Source organism: Alternaria ethzedia, assembly GCF_023757985.1.
Source record: "Alternaria ethzedia strain BMP 0044 chromosome Unknown scaffold_30, whole genome shotgun sequence".
Lineage (NCBI taxonomy): Eukaryota > Fungi > Ascomycota > Dothideomycetes > Pleosporales > Pleosporaceae > Alternaria > Alternaria ethzedia.
In genome coordinates this window covers 254,167-272,591 of record NW_026056223.1, presented here as the reverse complement: position 1 = coordinate 272,591, position 18,425 = coordinate 254,167, and the positions used below count along the sequence as shown (strand labels likewise).

The 18,425-nt window shown below is 54.3% G+C and overlaps 5 protein-coding genes across 5 annotated transcripts; 4 read left to right on the top strand and 1 right to left on the bottom strand.

Moving 5' to 3' along the window:
* Positions 1-582: 582 nt before the first annotated feature.
* ALT3 (Cytochrome P450 monooxygenase alt3) lies at positions 583-2,279 on the top strand (the record flags this gene model as incomplete). Its single annotated transcript, XM_049380519.1, has 4 exons — positions 583-678; positions 734-1,116; positions 1,172-1,540; positions 1,598-2,279. 4 exons carry the CDS (start codon positions 583-585, stop codon positions 2,277-2,279), a joined length of 1,530 nt encoding a protein of 509 aa, XP_049229794.1.
* A 343-nt stretch (positions 2,280-2,622) lies between these two features.
* J4E87_008935 (uncharacterized protein) lies at positions 2,623-6,539 on the top strand (the record flags this gene model as incomplete). The annotated part of the gene is made up of 6 exons (XM_049380518.1): positions 2,623-4,082; positions 4,543-4,619; positions 4,848-4,912; positions 4,968-6,089; positions 6,148-6,320; positions 6,383-6,539. 6 exons carry the CDS (start codon positions 2,623-2,625, stop codon positions 6,537-6,539), a joined length of 3,054 nt encoding a protein of 1,017 aa, XP_049229793.1.
* Positions 6,540-7,186: 647 nt separating this feature from the next.
* On the top strand, positions 7,187-8,138 carry J4E87_008934 (uncharacterized protein; the record flags this gene model as incomplete). Its single annotated transcript, XM_049380517.1, has 2 exons — positions 7,187-7,262; positions 7,333-8,138. The coding sequence occupies 2 exons, from the start codon at positions 7,187-7,189 to the stop codon at positions 8,136-8,138; spliced, it is 882 nt and encodes a 293-aa protein (XP_049229792.1).
* A 1,130-nt stretch (positions 8,139-9,268) lies between these two features.
* Positions 9,269-11,521, top strand: J4E87_008933 (uncharacterized protein; the record flags this gene model as incomplete). Its single annotated transcript, XM_049380516.1, has 5 exons — positions 9,269-9,509; positions 9,566-9,675; positions 9,732-10,082; positions 10,132-10,919; positions 10,984-11,521. 5 exons carry the CDS (start codon positions 9,269-9,271, stop codon positions 11,519-11,521), a joined length of 2,028 nt encoding a protein of 675 aa, XP_049229791.1.
* A 2,139-nt stretch (positions 11,522-13,660) lies between these two features.
* Positions 13,661-14,742, bottom strand: J4E87_008932 (uncharacterized protein; the record flags this gene model as incomplete). The annotated part of the gene is made up of 3 exons (XM_049380515.1): positions 13,661-14,585; positions 14,635-14,659; positions 14,739-14,742. The coding sequence occupies 3 exons, from the start codon at positions 14,740-14,742 to the stop codon at positions 13,661-13,663; spliced, it is 954 nt and encodes a 317-aa protein (XP_049229790.1).
* Positions 14,743-18,425: the final 3,683 nt, after the last annotated feature.

Below are 18,425 nucleotides of genomic sequence, written 5' to 3'. Positions count from 1 at the left end.
AGATCAACAGGGGTATAGAAATGCTCTATCTTACACTGCATTGCCGGGTAGTAATCACGAGTCATTTTTCTCCGTACCCGTGGTCAAGCTTTCACCATTCACCCCAAACACGTGGCCCAGCTGCACATAATCGTTTGCGCACTGCTGGAAAACCCATGTTTCCCGCCAGTATCCACAATCGCATACGCACAGCCGACTATCTGCAAGCCATTTCGGAGACAGGATCGGCCCGACAACCAAGGGCCGAATGAAAGTCCGGGTCACCTGAGCTCACCTTCGTGTCTTCACCGCGGAAAACTTCAGTCTCTTTAAACACCAACTGTAGCAGAGCGTGCGTAATTGAGGGGATGCAATTGGCTACTTCTGGTCTGCACCATCGGTCGGCAGGTGCGACGTTTGGCGATAGTAATGGAATTGGAGGTTTTTGCCAGATGCCGCATGGATCGAACACGTCGGGATAGATGCCTCCGGCATTGTGAGCATTCAATGGGGTGATGAGCTGGAGAAGACTGAGCTGTCCATCTCCCGGCTCTCGAACCGCTGGCTCTGAGTTTCGTCACAGTCTGGCAACTTCACAACATCATGGCCGCTGCTTTCATACCAGATAGCCTGTGGCAACAATTGCGCCAAGCACGACCACTGACATTGCGAAACATTACCGTCGGTATCTTCGTGCTCGTAAGTTCACGCAAGTCCCAACTTGGCTTCTGAATCATCTCACAAAGATTACCAGATCCTGCTTCACGTCTTCTTCAAGGTCGTATACAATCTCTACCTCAGCCCTCTAGCTGGCTATCCGGGGCCGAAGCTCTGGGCCATCTCTCGTCTACCATGGAATCGCGCAAACATGAAGGGACGGATCAGCTGGAAGATCCGCGAGCTTCACGACAAATACGGTCCTGTTGTGCGCATCGCTCCTGATGAGCTCTCTTACACGACTTCGGGAGCGTGGAAGAAGATATATGGACAACGAAACCCTGAGTTCGTGAAGGCTCTTGACGGTAGAGGTATCGCGCCTGCGAGTATAGGTGGCCAACGTAGCTTGATGACTGAGCATCAAGATCGACACTTGAGGTTGAGAAGAGCTATCGATCCGGCTTTCAGTCAGAGAGCGCTGTGAGTCTATTCATCGAAATCCAGGCATGGGGTGACAATACTGATCTCATGCTAGGCGCGAACAAGAAAGTTACTTCCAAGACCACTCGGATAACCTCGTCCAGAAGCTCAAGGAACGAAGCAAAGACGGACCCGTCGACATGACTACATGGTACAACCTCGTCGCATTCGATATCGTATCCGACCTGGCTTTCGGCGAACCATCAGGCTGCGTCAACAACCCCGAGCAACCATGGATCCAAGCTATCCTCGCTCGCGCAAAGGCTATCGTCTGGTTCCAGCTTGCCGTACAGTACGGCTTCATGGGTCTGCTCAATTGGATGACGCCGAAGTACGTCACCGAGTCAAGGAAGAAGCACATCGCGATGACGGAAGCCAAGTTGAAGGCGCGTGTCGAAGCCAAGAACCCTGGGAAGGATTTCATGTAAGCTCAATCGACGCATTACCCAGTCGAAACAATACTGACTCAGTGTCTGATCAGGTCCTACATCCTCGAGAACGACGAGAAGCTCAACCACCTTGAACTGGTCATGCTCTCCTCCAACTTCATCGTAGCCGGCAGTGGCACATCGGCAGGCGGTATGTCCGGCCTGACATACCTTCTCCTGCGCAACCCAGATAAACTCGAGAAGCTCAAGCAAGAGATACGTGGCCTGTTCAAAAGTCGCGCAGACATGACTCTTCAAGCAGTTACAAGCTGCAAGTACCTGCGCGCTTGCCTCAACGAGGGCATGCGTCTCTACCCACCAACTCCAGGCTCACTGCCACGCTTCGTTCCTGGAAAGGGCGAAATGATCGAGGGCAAATGGGTTCCGGGTGGTTATGCTGTTGCCGTTAATCAGCTGGCAGCCGGACACTCTGAGCGTAACTTCAAGAAGGCTCGTGAGTTCCATCCGGAGCGCTGGCTAGATGACGCACCCGAAGAGTTCAAGGATGATGACCGATCTGCTGTCCAGCCGTTTTCGTACGGTCAGAGGGCTTGTATCGGACGATCTATGGCTTACGCGGAGATGTCACTTACGATGGCGAAATTGGTACGGTTCTTTGATTGGGAACTGCATGATCCTGGTAACGACTGGTGGAACAAGCAGGGCACTTACTTGGTGTGGGAGAAGCTGCCTTTGATGGTCAAGCTGACGCCCGTGTCTGATTTGGATGAATAGCGGCAGCCGAAGATGAAGCCATGGAGGTGTTTCTGATGTATATATGCCTCGCGTATAGCGATGTAGATAGCGAGGTATCGAAAAAATAACCGCGGTGTTATCATGATGGGACATGCACCGCAAACGCAATGACTCGCTCCCGGCCATTCCCACAAGCAACGCCACGCGGGCGGTTTCCAGCTCAGAATCCAGAAGCTCGACTGGATAACCACCCCCTGCTTGGTGCTATGCACGTGGGTCAAGATTGGTGCGTCAGGATGAATAGCTCGCCAGCATACTTAAACCTAGAGTGGCGCACTTCTAGATCCACACAGCTTCAACACCAGAAGGTTCTCCACCAAAGATGCAAACACACCTTCTTCTCCTAGGCGCAGGCCTCCTCCTTTTAATCCATCTAACCAATGCCCTCATTTTCAAGCCCCTCCGCAACCACCTCAAAAGCCGCCATCTAGGATGCGGTCCCGTCCCCATCGAGCCCTACAACCTCCCCTTCGGCATCGACACCATCCGCCGCAGCCTCCTCGCCGACCGCGAGCAACGCACCCCCGACTTCGTCTTCTCGCGCTTCATGGCCATGAACCGGTACACATGGGCCATATCCCTGCTCGGCACCACCAACCTCATCACCGCCGAGCCACGCAACATCCAAGCGCTACTCGCCACGCAATTCGACGACTTCATCATGGGTACAGCACGACGCACGAATTTGAAACGGGCGCTCGGGCGCAGTATCTTTGCTGTTGATGGAGTGGCTTGGCATAGAGCGAGGGAGACTATGCGGCCGCTGTTTAGTAGGGAGAATGTGAGTCGGTCGGAGGTGTTGGAGGGGCATGTGGGGAGTTTGTTACGAGTTATTGAGGGGAAAGAGGGGGGGCTGAGGGTTGATGCGGAGGGGAGGGCGTGGTCTGCGCCTGTCAGTTTAGCGGCGTTGCTACCGAAGCTGACGATGGACTCGGCGACGGAGTTCTTTTTGGGAATGAGTACTGGATCGCTTGATAAGTTGCTTGATGAGCAGCGACAGGAGAAGGAAGGCGACGAGAATCATGAAGAAGACAGCTTCGACCACGCATTCGAGCGAATGTTGACCATCCTCGGAATTAGAATGCGCCTTCGCAGCTTCTACTGGCTCTACGGCAACACCGAGCTAAACAAATGCATCAACACTCTCCACGCCTTCGTCGACCGCGCCATCGACGCCGCAGATCAAGCGAGAAAACAAGGTTCCTCGTCTCTCCGCTACGACTTCCTCGAAACACTGCGATCGCGCTGTGCCGACCGCGCTGAAGTGCGCGAGCAAGTTCTCGGTCTGCTAGCCGCAGGTCGAGACACGACAGCATCACTTACATCATGGGTGTTCTACTGCTTAGTGCGGAACCCACGGGTGTACAAAAAGCTGCGAGAAACCATTCTCGCGGAATTTGGGTCTTACTCAAGTACCGTCGTTGGACAGAGTATCACGTTCGAGAAACTCAAGAGCTGCACGTATCTACAATATGTTCTGAACGAAACACTCCGATTACATTCGGTGGTACCGTTCAACTCCCGCTGCGCCATCCGCGACACCACCCTCCCCACCGGCGGCGGCCCCTCGGGCACCCTCCCCATCTTCGTCCCCGCAGGCACAGAAGTAAACTTCAGCACGCACGTCCTGCACCGCCGGAAAGATCTCTGGGGCGAAGACGCCGATGAATTCGTACCTGAACGCTGGGAGAAGAGGAGACCGGGGTCAACGTGGCAGTACGTCCCGTTCAACGGCGGGCCGCGTATTTGTATTGGGCAGCAGTTTGCGCTTACGGAGGCGGGGTATGTGATTGTGAGGTTGGTGCAGAGGTTTGATGTTATCGAGGGACTGGATGTGGATTTAGAGAGGGATTGGCATAATTTTACGGTAGTGTGCAGTCCCGGGAGCCCAATGAAGAGGGAAGAGGCGGTTTTGTGTAGCTTGAGGGTTGCTGTTGAGTAAACTGTGGTGGCTTTAGACGAGCTGTACTGGTGCGTCATTTCAATTGGTTGACTCAACTGTGGCTCAACTCTTGCATGGTGGTGCCAGTGTGAGTGTAGTCACGTGCTGTGTTCTCTCGACCTCTCCTAACTTAGAACCCCAACGCTCATGACAGAATGTACGCTGAGCCCTCGCTCTTTCCTCTTCCATCACCACTGACCTCGTAACGATGCCATGCAAGTCCCGAGTCAGTACAGCAACCAACGGCGACTAGGCCTCACTAACGAGGCCGGACCGAATGCGGGATCGAAGTACTAGTAGCGCCGAGAGCAGGGGCAGCGTGGGGTTACAATATCGTGGACTACAAGTGGAGTCGCATTCGAGATCAGACGCTCACGGTAAGTCGATCAGCCACGTGGAGATCCGTTTACTCCCATTGGCTCGTCGACTGCTGCATCTGCGACGATGGCAACGATGCCAGAACTGTCCTACGTACGAAGGAGAATCAGCAATCGAGATGGAAATGATTGGTCCGCCTTACTTGCGTGAAAGAAGATATCTGGCGATGCCACTACCTTGAGTGCGGCCATGAAGCTCATTGTTTGAGACTTGGGTAGAAGAACCAGAACGAGCGAACACCAAGCTCAACGCCGAGATGTTGTTCACTATAGCCCTTCTCATCTTCCTTAGTGTACGCCAACACCTTCAACACCATAAGGAACCTCCAACATCCTAACCGCGCACAGCCTGTACTTTACTTCCTCCTCCGCTCCCTCTACTACCTCACCCTCCACCCCCTTTCACGCTTTCCAGGCCCAAAACTCTGGGCCATCTCCCGCCTCCCCTGGCACTATGTCAACCTCCGCGGCGATCTCGCATGGCGCATCCGCGACATGCACATCTACTACAACAGCCCCGTGATACGCATCGCACCCGACGAGCTGTCCTACACCAGCAGCACAGCCTTGAAGAAGATCGACGGCTCACCTCCACCTCGCGAGTTTCTCAAGTGTCTGGACGGGCGTGGAATCGCTCCTGCGGTCGTGAATGGACGTCGTAGTATCGTTACCGAGACACCTGAGCGCCATGCCGTGCTCCGGCGTGCGCTTCAGCCAGCGTTCAGTGAGCGCGCATTGCGGGATCAAGAAGATTTTTTTCGGGACCACACTGATCGGCTTGTTGTTCAGTTACGGAAACCACAGTATCATGCTGTAGAGCAGAATATCCTCCGCTGGTTCAGCCTATTGAGTTTCGACATCATGAGCGACCTGGCCTTCGGACAACCCGCGGGCTGTCTCGACCGCGCCGATGAGCCCTGGCTTGACGTTATCGGATCGCGCGTCAAAAGCATTGTTTGGTATCAACTCGCTACGTACTACCATATCGAGTGGATACTCAAATGGACGGCACCCAAAGCGGCCATGGAGGCGCGGAAGCGGCATCAAACACTCACCCTCCAAAAGGTACAGCGACGGATTGATGAGGAGCGTGCTGGCACCCGAAAAGGGAAGAGACGGGATTTCATGAGCTACATCCTTGGTAACGAGAATGAGAATTTGAGTAACATGGATCTTTTTGGTATGGCGAGCGCGTTGATTGTGGCGGGCAGCAACACGACTACGTATACGATGAGCGCATTTGTCTTCTTCGTTTGTGGGCATTCGGACGCCTATAAGAAGGTTATTGCCGAGGTGCGGGGTAGGTTTGCGAGCGAAGAGGAGATTAGCATGGTTGCTGCTGGTGAGCTGGTTTACTTGAAGGCCTGCATCGAGGAGTCGATGCGTATATCGCCGCCTACGCCATCAGCTTTGCCGCGCTGGGTTCCAGAGGGTGGAGAGGAGATAGATGGAAAATGGGTACCGGGAGGTGTAAGTATTTGTTCGCGTCTCGGCCGTGGCGAGTTTGTACTGACTAGTCGACCAACAGACAGCTGTAGGCATGCACAATCTCGCAGCCTGTCACGCTCCATGGAACTGGTACCGGCCTCTTGACTTTATCCCAGAGAGGTGGCTGCAGACGAAAGATAGGGAGTTTGCTCGTGATGACCGAGGTGCATCTCGTCCTTTCTCCTATGGTAGACATGATTGCATTGGACAAACGTAAGATCTCTCTTTCCCTTTTCGGTATCGGTGGAACGATCGCTGACTTCATGGTTTTCCAGTATGGCTATGAATGAGATGAGACTGGCTTTGGCTAAGCTCTTCTGGAACTTTGACATCTCGCTCAGCCCAAACAGTGAGAAGTGGTGGATCACACAAAAGTCGTATTTGGTCTGGGAGAAGAAGCCGCTCATGGTCTCCATCAGGCCGAGGCGGTAGTCAGAACTTGATTGAGCATCTGTTGTATCAGCACGTAAATCTACAAGGCTATGCATACCGGCAGCGTCAGAACAGTGTACAGAACGCTTGCGTAGGCCTCATGACTGCCAAGTACGCCCTATACGGTGAATACGGTGAATACGGGTGATGATGTGTGTGCGTGTATCAGACCCGGACATCGTTGATTTACCTCATGTGATTCGACAGCAGAAAGCCTGTCTTTCCAATAACATTTTTACCAAGCCAGGATGTTGGTTGCGCGTGTTCCGTTGTACTCTTGGAGTGTAGACCAATTATGCGCGATGCGTTTGCAGTGGCACTTTACTCGGCCCGTTACACTTCGGCCCGAGCGTGTTGAAACTAGGATGGGGTCTACCGGTAGATCGTATTGATAGCAGTGGGCGCTCTTCGGCGCTCACATTCGAGTTAGACAGCGGCAAGTAAGATGGCCACTCCTTTGACCACGTGGTAGGCGGTCCAATAAATGAGTATGGAATGTTTACCACGGTCCACGGTGAGCAGCAACTTGGGATAGTCACCTCTCTGCCGAGCTTACAACGGTCGAGAAATATCACCTTCTGTCGTACTCCCGACCATCTTCTCTCGTCAGCCATTCTGCGTGACTGAAACCAGCTTTGGTCTGAGCCATGGCAACACCAACTTCCATTGCCGAACGCCCAAAGCGGGAGCTGAAGGTGCTTTCATTGGGGATGACGCGTACTGGTGAGTTCCTCCAACATTGGCTTTTGCTATTGTTACAGCCGTTGGGAGAAGCTGACTGAAGCGAGGGTAGGGTCGGCCTCCATCACTCAAGCTCTCGAGATTCTCGGATACCAAGGCGTGCACCACGGCATCCAGGCCATTAGTTCCCCAATTGAGTGGGAGTTCTTCAGCAAAGCATGCGATGCCTTTTACCCTTCGCTGCCGACCTATACAGGCGCACCATTCACACGCGCCGATTGGGACGTTATCTTTGGGCCTTATGAGGCCGTCACCGACATGAGCTCGTTCTTCGCGACGCAGCTCATAGAGGCCTATCCCGAGGCGAAGCTAATCTTGGTGGAACGTGATATCGACGAGTGGTACGACAGTATGGAGGCGGCCATCTTCAGCACGACATGGGGGCTTCGCGCTGATCTCGTGATCAACGTACTGGGACCGCTGTACGGTCTCAATGGCGGCAAGACGATTCGAAAGATCATGCTGGGCTTCTATGGTGTGCGTAATGTGCATGAGATGCGGCGGATTGCCAAGGATCGATATAGGAAACACTACGCGGAGATCCGTGCTGCGGTGCCTGCCGAGCGCTTGCTCGAGTTCCGCTTGGAGGATGGCTGGAAGCCGCTATGCGAATTCCTCGAGAAAGAGGTGCCAGAGGAGCCATTCCCTGTCAAGAACAAGAGAGACGAGCATGTGAAGCGGGTAAGGCAGAAGCAGGACATGTTTTTCAGACACGTTGCAACAAGGTTTGCCAAGAAGGCGATACCCTCCGCCTTGGGTGTCGGCGTTCTCGGTCTGGCTGTGTGGAAGAGCAGGTCTGGTGCGCGGTGGGCTGAGATACTGAGCACTTTCAGGGAGACTTTGGCAAGGGCCTGGTGACGGGTTCCGATGGTTGTGTCGGCGAAGCGGCTGATCGGCAGAGTGGGACAGGGGAACGGTCGCGAAGGTTCTCTTGGGCAGATCTCAAGCTATCCGGAATGGAGCATCAAACAACGCACTATGGTGTTTTTCGCACTTCTTGCTTTCAAAGAGGCCAGTTTTACCTACAGGCGAATCCTTTCACATGTGCAAGTATAGTGACTGGTCGTGCACGGTGGGCAGGGTGCTTTGATCCGTCCTTCTGCTAGGCAGCTGTGAAGATTCGAAGCAGCGTGTTCACACTCGTGGCAAAAAGATTGAGGAAACGTTGCATATCGACCAAGGAGTCATCGAGGTGGATGGTGTTGGCGGTGCGGTGGAGCCGGTGTCTCGTGTAGATCTGTCTGCCTAGCGACTGGAAGACTACCGAAAGGACACCTGGAACTTGGGACAGACAACGAGGGCCGTGTCCGAGATTACCGACGCAGCGACTCAGACTGGCTGGGGGGTTGCGCAGAGTGGAAACGGCGATTTTGCAATCCAGATGAGTTCATTCGCGACTTGAACGTCAAGATGGTAGAGGACCGAGGTTTGTAGATGTTCGCGTTCGCTTAGATGGAGGGGTAAATTGGCCTAGAGGCACGATAGCAGATAACGACGGAGCTGCGACTTCCCCATCGTCGTCTGCACAAGAAGCTACTGTGGCCTATGGGTCTGCATAGCGCGGAGTCACACCTGTTACACGGGCGCAGTGAAAGCCCAGTGCTAGCGAATTACACGTGTCCTGTAGCCAGCTGCGTCAAACGCAGGTGAAATTGAGGCTGATGCGGGCGGTTGGGGCAAAGTGAACGGGCCATGGGCGAGCAGCGCGCTAGACCGTTTGCGGAGCAAGATCCTCGAGATCGCAAGGTGTTCTTTCGAAATACTTCCACGACGTGTCCATATAACAGTAGCCGCCCACCGCTACTTGCCCTCCCTCCTCCACTCACCTTGCAACTGCAACCACCGCAACTCGCCTTTTGTTTCTTTCCCAGCGATACCCGGAGAGCCCCGTCTACTCCACACATTGCGAGCTCCCAGAGAGTTACGCCCGCACTTGCACCTGGCATCTAGGCCATACCCCCAGTCTTGACGACTACACACACATCACAATGGCACGAAGCTCGCGGGGCGCCAACCAGCGCTCAACATGGTCCATTGCCTTCTACCTCCTCCTCGTCCTTGTCGGCGGTCTGATGCTGGCTAAGACAGCACACGCCCAGGACCAGGAGCCCATCAAGGAGGACGCCAATGGTGTCTCCGGCCCCGTCATCGGTATCGATCTCGGAACCACCTACTCTTGTGTCGGTATTATGAAGAACGGAAAGGTTGAGATCATCACCAACGACCAGGGTAAGTCTGCGTGCTCGACCAACCCACACACCCAAACTGACATGTGTCCTCTCCAGGTAACCGTATCACACCTTCCTGGGTAGCCTTCACCGATGACGAGCGTCTTGTCGGAGACGCCGCCAAGAACCAGTTCGCCTCCAACCCCGAACGCACCATCTTCGATATCGTACGTACACTCCCGTATACCCTTGTTGGAAGGCTGGCATACTGACTGTGGAGTAGAAACGTCTCATCGGTCTCAAGTACAAGGAGAAGTCTGTCCAGAATGACATCAAACACTTCCCCTTCAAGGTCGTCAACAAGAGCGGTCAACCCAAGGTTTCCGTTGCGGTTCACGGCGAGGAGAAGACCTTCACCCCCGAGGAGGTCTCCGCCATGGTTCTGGGCAAGATGAAGGAGGTGGCCGAGAGCTATCTTGGCGAGCCTGTCAAGAACGCCGTCGTTACCGTTCCCGCCTACTTCAACGACGCTCAGCGTGCCGCCACCAAGGACGCCGGAACTATCGCTGGTCTCAATGTTCTCCGTGTTGTGAACGAGCCCACCGCTGCCGCTCTGGCTTACGGCCTCGACAAGGTAAGACATCAGCATCCTCCGTTGAAGCAACTCAGCTAACGCACCACAGACCGACCAGAAGGAACGCCAGGTTCTCGTCTACGATCTCGGTGGTGGTACTTTCGATGTATCCATCCTGACTATCGAATCCGGCGTTTTCGAGGTCCTGTCTACCGCTGGTGACACTCATCTCGGTGGTGAAGATTTTGACAACCGTGTCATCAACTACTTCACCAAGAAGTACAACAAGGAGAACGACGTCGACATCACCAAGGACTCCAAGACCATGTCCAAGTTGAAGCGCGAGGTTGAGAAGGCCAAGCGTACTCTCTCTTCCCAGAAGACCACCAAGATCGAGATTGAGTCTTTCTTCAAGGGCAAGGACTTCTCCGAGACCCTCACCCGCGCCAAGTTCGAGGAGCTCAACAACGACCTCTTCAAGAAGACCCTCAAGCCCGTTGAACAGGTTCTCAAGGACGCCAAGATGAAGAAGAGCGAAATCGACGACATTGTTCTCGTTGGAGGTTCCACTCGTATTCCCAAGGTCCAGGCCATGCTTGAGGAGTACTTCGGAAAGAAGGCCCGCAAGGATGTCAACCCCGATGAGGCTGTCGCTTACGGTGCTGCTGTTCAGGGTGGTATTCTCACCGGTGACGCCGCCACCGGCGACGTCGTTCTCATGGATGTCAACCCTCTTACCCTCGGTATTGAGACCACTGGCGGTGTCATGACCACCCTTATCAAGCGTGGTACTATCATCCCCACCAAGAAGAGCCAGATCTTCTCCACCGCCGCCGACAACCAGCCCGTAGTCTTGATCCAGGTATTCGAAGGAGAGCGAGCCATGACAAAGGACAAGTAAGTGTCTACCGCGCCATTGCATGTCCACTACAAAGATCGATTGGCTAACCTATGTCTGCAGCAACCAACTTGGAAAGTTCGAGCTTACCAACATCCCTCCCGCGCCCCGTGGTGTCCCCCAGATCGAGGTCACTTTCGAGCTCGATGCCAACGGTATTCTCAAGGTCGGCGCTATCGACAAGGGCACTGGTAAGGGTGAATCCATCACCATCACCAACGACAAGGGCCGTCTCAGCAAGGAAGACATTGAGCGCATGGTTGAGGAGGCTGAGAAGTACGCCGAGGAAGACAAGGCCAACCGCGAGCGCATTGAATCCCGCAACAAGCTCGAGAACTACGCCTACAGCCTCAAGAACCAGGTCAACGACGACGAGGGTCTTGGTGGCAAGATCGAGGAGGAGGACAAGGAGTCTCTCCTCGAGGCCGTCAAGGAGACCCAGGACTGGCTCGAGAGCAACGCCGCCGAGGCCGCCGCTGAGGACTTTGACGAGCAGTTCCAGAAGCTGTCCGACGTCGCCTACCCCATCACCTCCAAGCTCTACGGCGCTGGCGGCCCCGGTGGTGACGATGAGATGCCCGATGACCACGACGAGTTGTAGATGGTTGACTGTAGAGTCGCCATATGTGTTGCATCCTTCATGTCGTATTTTGGTTGCATTGGCACCCACGTGTATGAGTAGAAAAGCACTTTTCGCGCTGGGGATACAGCTTGCTTAGACGCACTCAGATATATGCGCAGTTTGCTTTACCAGTCATGGGCGTATTTACATGGAATGAAATACTTATGAGATCACTTCATCCTTTCAATGATGCCTGGTGTTGTTTGAATTCGTGTTGCATGCTGCTGCATACGTGGTAACAAGGTTATGCCCAACACACACCCTGCTACATCTCGTCACAAGTCTGTGGTCGAAGATAGGTGTGGACTGTACTGCATACCATGCAACTACCAGGCCAAAGACCGGAATGTGCTTCATCGTCATCAGTCGAGCGCGCGCCACAACGTGTTTGGATGGGAAGTGTCTTTTCGTGGCCTCTTCCGTAGGGGTGGCTGGATCATGATATATAAGAAAATACATTATCCTAACAAGACTCTGCTTCTCAGGACCTAACCGTATGTATACTGCAAACTGCGACCCAAAATCTAGCCCGTGTCTTCCTGTTTGACGGCCGCTTCTGGAAGGCTCCTGCCTCGTGGTTCTCGTATTGCATGTGCCGCTTTACCCAGCTTAGCCTGCCAGGACAAAGGTCCGGTGAGCTGGTGTACCAACGAAACCGAGGTTCTAGAGGAATGTTGAACATTCGATAGTGTCATGCCATGATCTCGTATCGTTCTTGTACTTGAGTGAGGGGTTTCCTTCGTTTCCATGTTTTCTTTTTGCTAACGTGCATCGTGTCTTTGTTGCTCCTTCCTTACTCATAGTCTGGGTGTCGCGCATGGAAGGAAGCTGGTCTAGGGCTCTGCTGATGTTCACGCCTATCATGTTACTCGATACTTGCTCTTCCCTTCTTTTTCCTTGTCATGCGGGGTTCTTTCGTTTGGTGCCGTGGTTGCGCTTTCCCATTGCGAGCGTTCTTACACTCAACATCTTTCCCAGCAGAACGTGGAACGCCAGGCATATCTTTTGTGCATCTGCCGGGATTACTGTGAGTGATTCACTCCAAGACAGTGTCGCGAGGTTTGATTCTTTGGGTCGGGTGTTGGCGCTTTCTTTCCACGCGCGTGGTGCGACTTCCTCCTTTTGACACCATGGCTGCCGCGCTCGAAACACTGTCGCCTGGTCGTTCCTACCTTCAGTCGGATTTTTTCTGGTCATCGCTCTTCGACTTTCGCTTGCCGTCGCTGGATCAATCCTACACCTCGCCCAGAGAAAACGATAACACACGCTGCGGATAAACCTCTAGGGCTGGCTAACCACCGTGCCACCGTCACCAACAATGCGGCACCCAGCCAAAGGCACGCGCAATACACACCAACAGACAGGTCGTTCGAAAACAGAATCGGGAGACGCGCGCAGTGTCGTCGCAGTCGATCGATCCACCGTCTGGTCGCCTTATCGCCTCGTTAAGCCAGCGCTATATTCTAATAGCCCAACGATGCATCGAAGCTGCGAACAGACTACGCGGCCTCTGATCACAGCGGCCTCCAAACCCTGGACCACGCAAGATTTGGATCGTGAAGCGATAATCGCTCCACTTGTGCAGCAATAACGGCTATACATACCTACCCCAGGCAATACGCTCCACGGCCGGAAATTTGCTTGCGAAGTCCTGGTTTCTGGCCCTGGTCTAGGAACGCAACAACCTTGGAGATAGCAGCAAACGTCATGTCTGAGCGTCAATATTGGAGAACCAGGATAGTCCCGAACGGGAACCACGCCGATCACGACACGCAATTAGACATGATGACGCGTGCAATATCGCGAGATTCACGTTGGATCTCAATCAGGCAGGAAAGGTGATGTAGTTTTTAAGGCTTTTGGAATTTGCGAGATACTAACAATAAACATTTACAAAATACACATAGACCGCTAAGAGCCGTGACGAGTAACGCGAATGGACCTGCGACCACTACCCAAAGTGCACGTGGGCATCTTGCCAGGCAACTAAGTCAAGATGACTGCCTAGGCAAGGAGACGTTCAGGTCGACAAGGTACAAAGGGGGAATATGGCGAAGAGTAATACACAAAATGACCCAAGGCGCAATCCAACTCCAAGCATGTTCATGTCGGAAGCGTTTAGGAGATGACAACCTTGACGGTCTCACCGTTCTGGCCCATGGAGCAACCACCACCGGTACCGGCCATGATTGGGTCGTAGCCACCACCGCCGCCACCGCTGGAGTTGCAGTTGAAGAGGTCGTAGTCGGAACCCTGCTCGCAGGTGTCCATGCCGTTCTTGCACTTGAAGACACAGGTGTTCATGTCGGAGACGCACTTGGAGCCCTTGGAGCTAATGCTGTCACCGTTCATGTTGATGTTACGCGAAACATCGAAAGCACCCGAGGCACCGAAGGTGACCTCCCACCAGGTGTTGTTGATTTGGAAGCCGTCATCCTTGTAGCCGGGGAAGACGGGGGCGCAAGCGGAGGGGACACCCTCCTTCCAGGAGAGCTCGAGGGACTTGCCGGCGGGGATCTTGACTGAGATGTCGGGCTGGTTGGCCTTGACAGACATGCCAGAGTAGCCGAGTGCCCTCCAGCAGAAGAGGAGCATGTCTTGATCGGAACGGTCGTTGATGAACTCAGCCTTCCACTTGCTGTCACCGCCAACCCAGATACCGTCCCACTGTGACTGCTTGTTCACACCCTTCTTGCAACCGAGCTCCTCGACCCAGTCCTGGACATCGTCGAAGATGGAGCTGACGAGTCCACCGATAGCGTCACCGACGTTGTCCAAAGCGTCGCCCAGGTCACCAAGAGGGTCGTTAGACTCTGCGGAAGTAGCGGCGGGCTTGGCGCTGGTGGTAGTGGGCTCCTGCTTGGTGGAGGAAGGCGTGGGCTCGGCCTGAGTCTTGTAGTCGGCAACCTCAGCGACCTTGGGGGCAGCCGCAGGAGCCGGAGTAGGAGTAGGGGTGGCGAAGACAGAGCTCCAGTCGACATCGCTCAGGTCGTATGCGACCTTGCTCCAGTCAACTTCGTTGGCAGCGCTGCGCTTGACCTCACTGCAAAAGAGTTAGCTTCCTGGTTTCGTTGTCAACTCGAAGGCATTACTTACGCTTGACGGCGGGCGTGGAAGCTGGCGTGACGGTTGTGGAGGTTGGCGGCAGCAGCCTGGCCAACGACGATGGTGCTCAGCACCGCGGCGGAAGAGTAACGCATCGTGAAGTTGCGTAAGGGTGATTGAGTGAGGTAAGCGCTTGTTATTTATACTGCGGACAGGTCGTAACGTCGTTCAACGGCGTGTCGTGATGCGCTGGTAGTGGTTGGTCAACGAGTAGTTGAGGTATGAGTAATGAGTGACTGGGTGAGCTAGCTAGCAGGCGCAAGACGGGCGTGAAAGAGTGAACGCGCGAATTTGCCTTTTCAAAAAGAGGGACAATAGGTGGATTATATGTTGGGGTGAAGGAGGAAAAGGGAAACAAGCGGCCAGGCACAAAGGTGAGTGGCCCTTCAGCCGGGCTGCCCCCATCTCATCTCCTGGGAGACAGAAATGGACTAGCGCGCTGCGGACTATCCCCGTTACTAATTTAGTCAGGGCCAATTGCACCGGATGTTGCACCCCTGGATAGCGCACGATCCTGACTTGGCTGGCGCTTCTCATTGGTGTGCCTGAGCCAGGCACAGTTGGCGCTCCGAGGTTTCAGCCGCTTTTGATCTCTCTTCGTCGCTTCATCGCCTGTCGCAGCCGCGTCCCCCTTGGCCAGACTCGCAAGCGGCAAGGAAGCAAAGAGTTGTCGCTCGACTTTCACAACGACAGTGCGCAATCCCAAGGCGCGGCACTCGACTCAGCACCCGCGGGCGACGTCGTGAAGGCCGCGCAATTGCGATCTACACAATGTGGAGCCCAAACAGCTGTGATTGGGGCAGCCGCCCGTGGATACTGACCCTCCAGATTCCAGAACGTTTTTCACACATCGGCGCCGCGTTGCCTGCGTGTTCCTGTCACACTCCGGCACGTGTTTTCACCCAACGAGTCTAGTCTCCGTCGCCCTGACGAGTCCACAACCTTCATCTATCACTGTCACTGCCGTGTGCAGACACAATGTACACTTCATTCAGCCGCGACAGTCTGTGAGCCGGACACGTCTTCCCCCTCGGCTATGCATGCGTAACTCTCCAACTCCGTCAGGGCATGCAGTCCTTCCGCAGGATCGTGACGCAACCGTCCACACGACGACTTTTCGCTTCGCCCATTTCCACATCTGCAGCCCACCTGCACCTGGGCAGGATTCTCTCCATTCACGGATCAGCAAGATGTGCCGATGCAACGTTTGTGGAGCCCCGGTGCCGTCAGCGGGACGATAAGGCTCTTTATCGCAACGTGGTAGCCGGTATATGCATGGTGAAAATCTGGAAGACTACCCACTGCTAGTACGGTGTACAGCGACACCGCCAGCCGTGACCAGAAAAGCCTCACACGACGTGGTGGGTCGCTGTTCGCTGGATCTTCCCTGTGACGCTCCTCCGAGCAGAAACGGACCGGTAAGCGAAAACCATGTGTACCGTCTGCTCACCGGCCGCTGGACCTTCTCTCATGCCCAGCGAGAGTAGTGACGCGGACATTTCTGTGCTTCCATCATCTGTCTTGGTTCTTTCATGGTTGTGCTGCGTGTCGCCCTCGACATTGTACATCTTGTCGAGCAACCTGCCCTTGCACAGAGCAACAACACAGCCTCTATGCGCCAACTGAGACATTGCGAAACCAAGAGCTACACAGAAACACTACTGCATGCGGACACCTTCTGTTCCTGCCGCCGTTCTCTAGGCGACACATATGCTCTCTGGTTCAGCCAGCCATACGATTACTATTATCTGCCGGACCGACAAGTCCTGCATTTGTCGCTCGAAACTTCCCATTGGCGGACATTACAACACTACCATCATGATTTTTCACACAAACCAATCATACGAAAAGCGCAACGTCCTGCGGAGCCGGCGAAGAAAAACTCATGCAAGACGTTCGCAAGTGTTGCCCGCTTATCGATACCTACTCGGAGCCGGGTTGGTGTGACATCACTAGGTGTAAGACTACCAACAAGCGGATGTGTTCTAGACAACTACAGGTAATTTCGCTTGTGGGAGGGATTTGTGGTGCTATGGAGCGGATTTACCAGTCATACCTCGAGGTTGTATGCTCGACTGGCTGCTAGATGATGGAAGAGTACTTCCTGGCAGAATTCTCTTTTTGCGACTACACATCCGTTGACAGGGTATAAGCGATCAGAGGTCGTGGAACCGCATGAGCGGGTGGAGATATCGGTCAGATCGGGCAGCAGGTATGCAACATGACGGACGTGGTATCTGCTTCGAATCGAGGTGGAAGTGGCCATATCGATCGTAGTGATGACTCAATCATGTCGCCATGAGGCGGAATGTTGGAATTGCGGAACTCAATGTCTGCCCTACGCACTTGCGTTGATTGCAAATAACGTCGTCCATAACAACAGCAACAACAACAATCTGCCATAGTCGCGGGGACCCATGTACCCACCCCTCAGCACCAGCGGTTCCCCCTCACAGGCACCCCTCACCCAACAATCCCAAACACAATCTCGCTACCACGCAAAAACTAAATGACCACCAAGAACGCCCCAACGTGTTCTTCTTTCTAAGCCGCCGAAACAAGTTCAAAGCCACCGAACGTTTCTGAGTACGCGCGTGCTAGTCTGTCAGAAAAAAGTCTGGATTGGCAGCGGGCGCGAAGTTGTGTTGGAGCGTGGTTCGGTCGGAGGATGAGTCGGCACCATTGCGCTGGTGCGGATGTGGTGCCTGTCGATCAAACGCGTTCTCGGTTGGTGCTGCGTGCGCAGCGCAGGAGATCAGGTTTGCCGATCTGAGTGCCGGGCGAGCGTTGGGTGTCGCGGCGTGAAAGGTTCGCGGCACCAACAGCACAACACAACACTGCACAACAGTCATGCCTGTTATCATGGCGACTATCTTATGCGCTGCATGCGACTGGTAATGTTGATGTTGTGCAAAGTGTTGCGACGTTGTGGCAGCGATGAGAAAGGCATCTGACATTTTCGACAATGCTGAGGCACAGCCCACAGCGTCGCCAGGCAGACACGTTACCCTACCACGACGTCCATCTCGCTCGCAACACCTGTCAAGCCATGTCATTCGGCCAACTAACCTCATACTACAGTTTCCGTTCAACTTAGTCACACGTGGCCGGTTGGTCAACGGACTCTAGAGAAGTCCTAACCTCGCAGTTCCCGTCCGTCGCTCGCGAGACGCGCACTGCCGACTCTCGGTCCCCGAGCTATCCACCCATCCACATGTTCGCAGAAGCGCGCAGAACAGCGTGGCTGAAACCGATTACCTGCATCTACGAGTAGTGTACCACGCGAGACCAACCCGCTCTCTTCGCTATCTTATCGTCCACGTTTCGCGCGGCGCGTGCCCGCCACTGGCACCGCCGTCACTAACTAGCAGAAACAAAAGAAAAGGGAAAATGTGAAACATGCATGGGAACATACATGCCAATCGTTCAGCTCATATGCGGCCCCCCAGTCGGTGTTCTACCCTTCCTCGTATTGAGTGTCGCGAAAACCTAAGTATGCAGGTTGGACGTCTCCCGGGCGCCGCGTGGCGTTGGGGGCCGCTGACAAGGTGAGTTTGTTGCTGGTATGTAAGACGGACGATGCGGCTAGGAGGAACGTTGATGTTGTAGCGCTGTTCAGGGTCTGAACAAATGGGTTTGGTGGTACACTTGCGCGGGTAACGGTACGCTTAAACAAGTTAGGAAGGAGTAGAGGCATGGACGGAGGTAGCTAGGTGTTAGAAGTATGATCGTTCGCTGTCAACCATGTAGGTCCTAGATGGTATAGAGATACGGGATG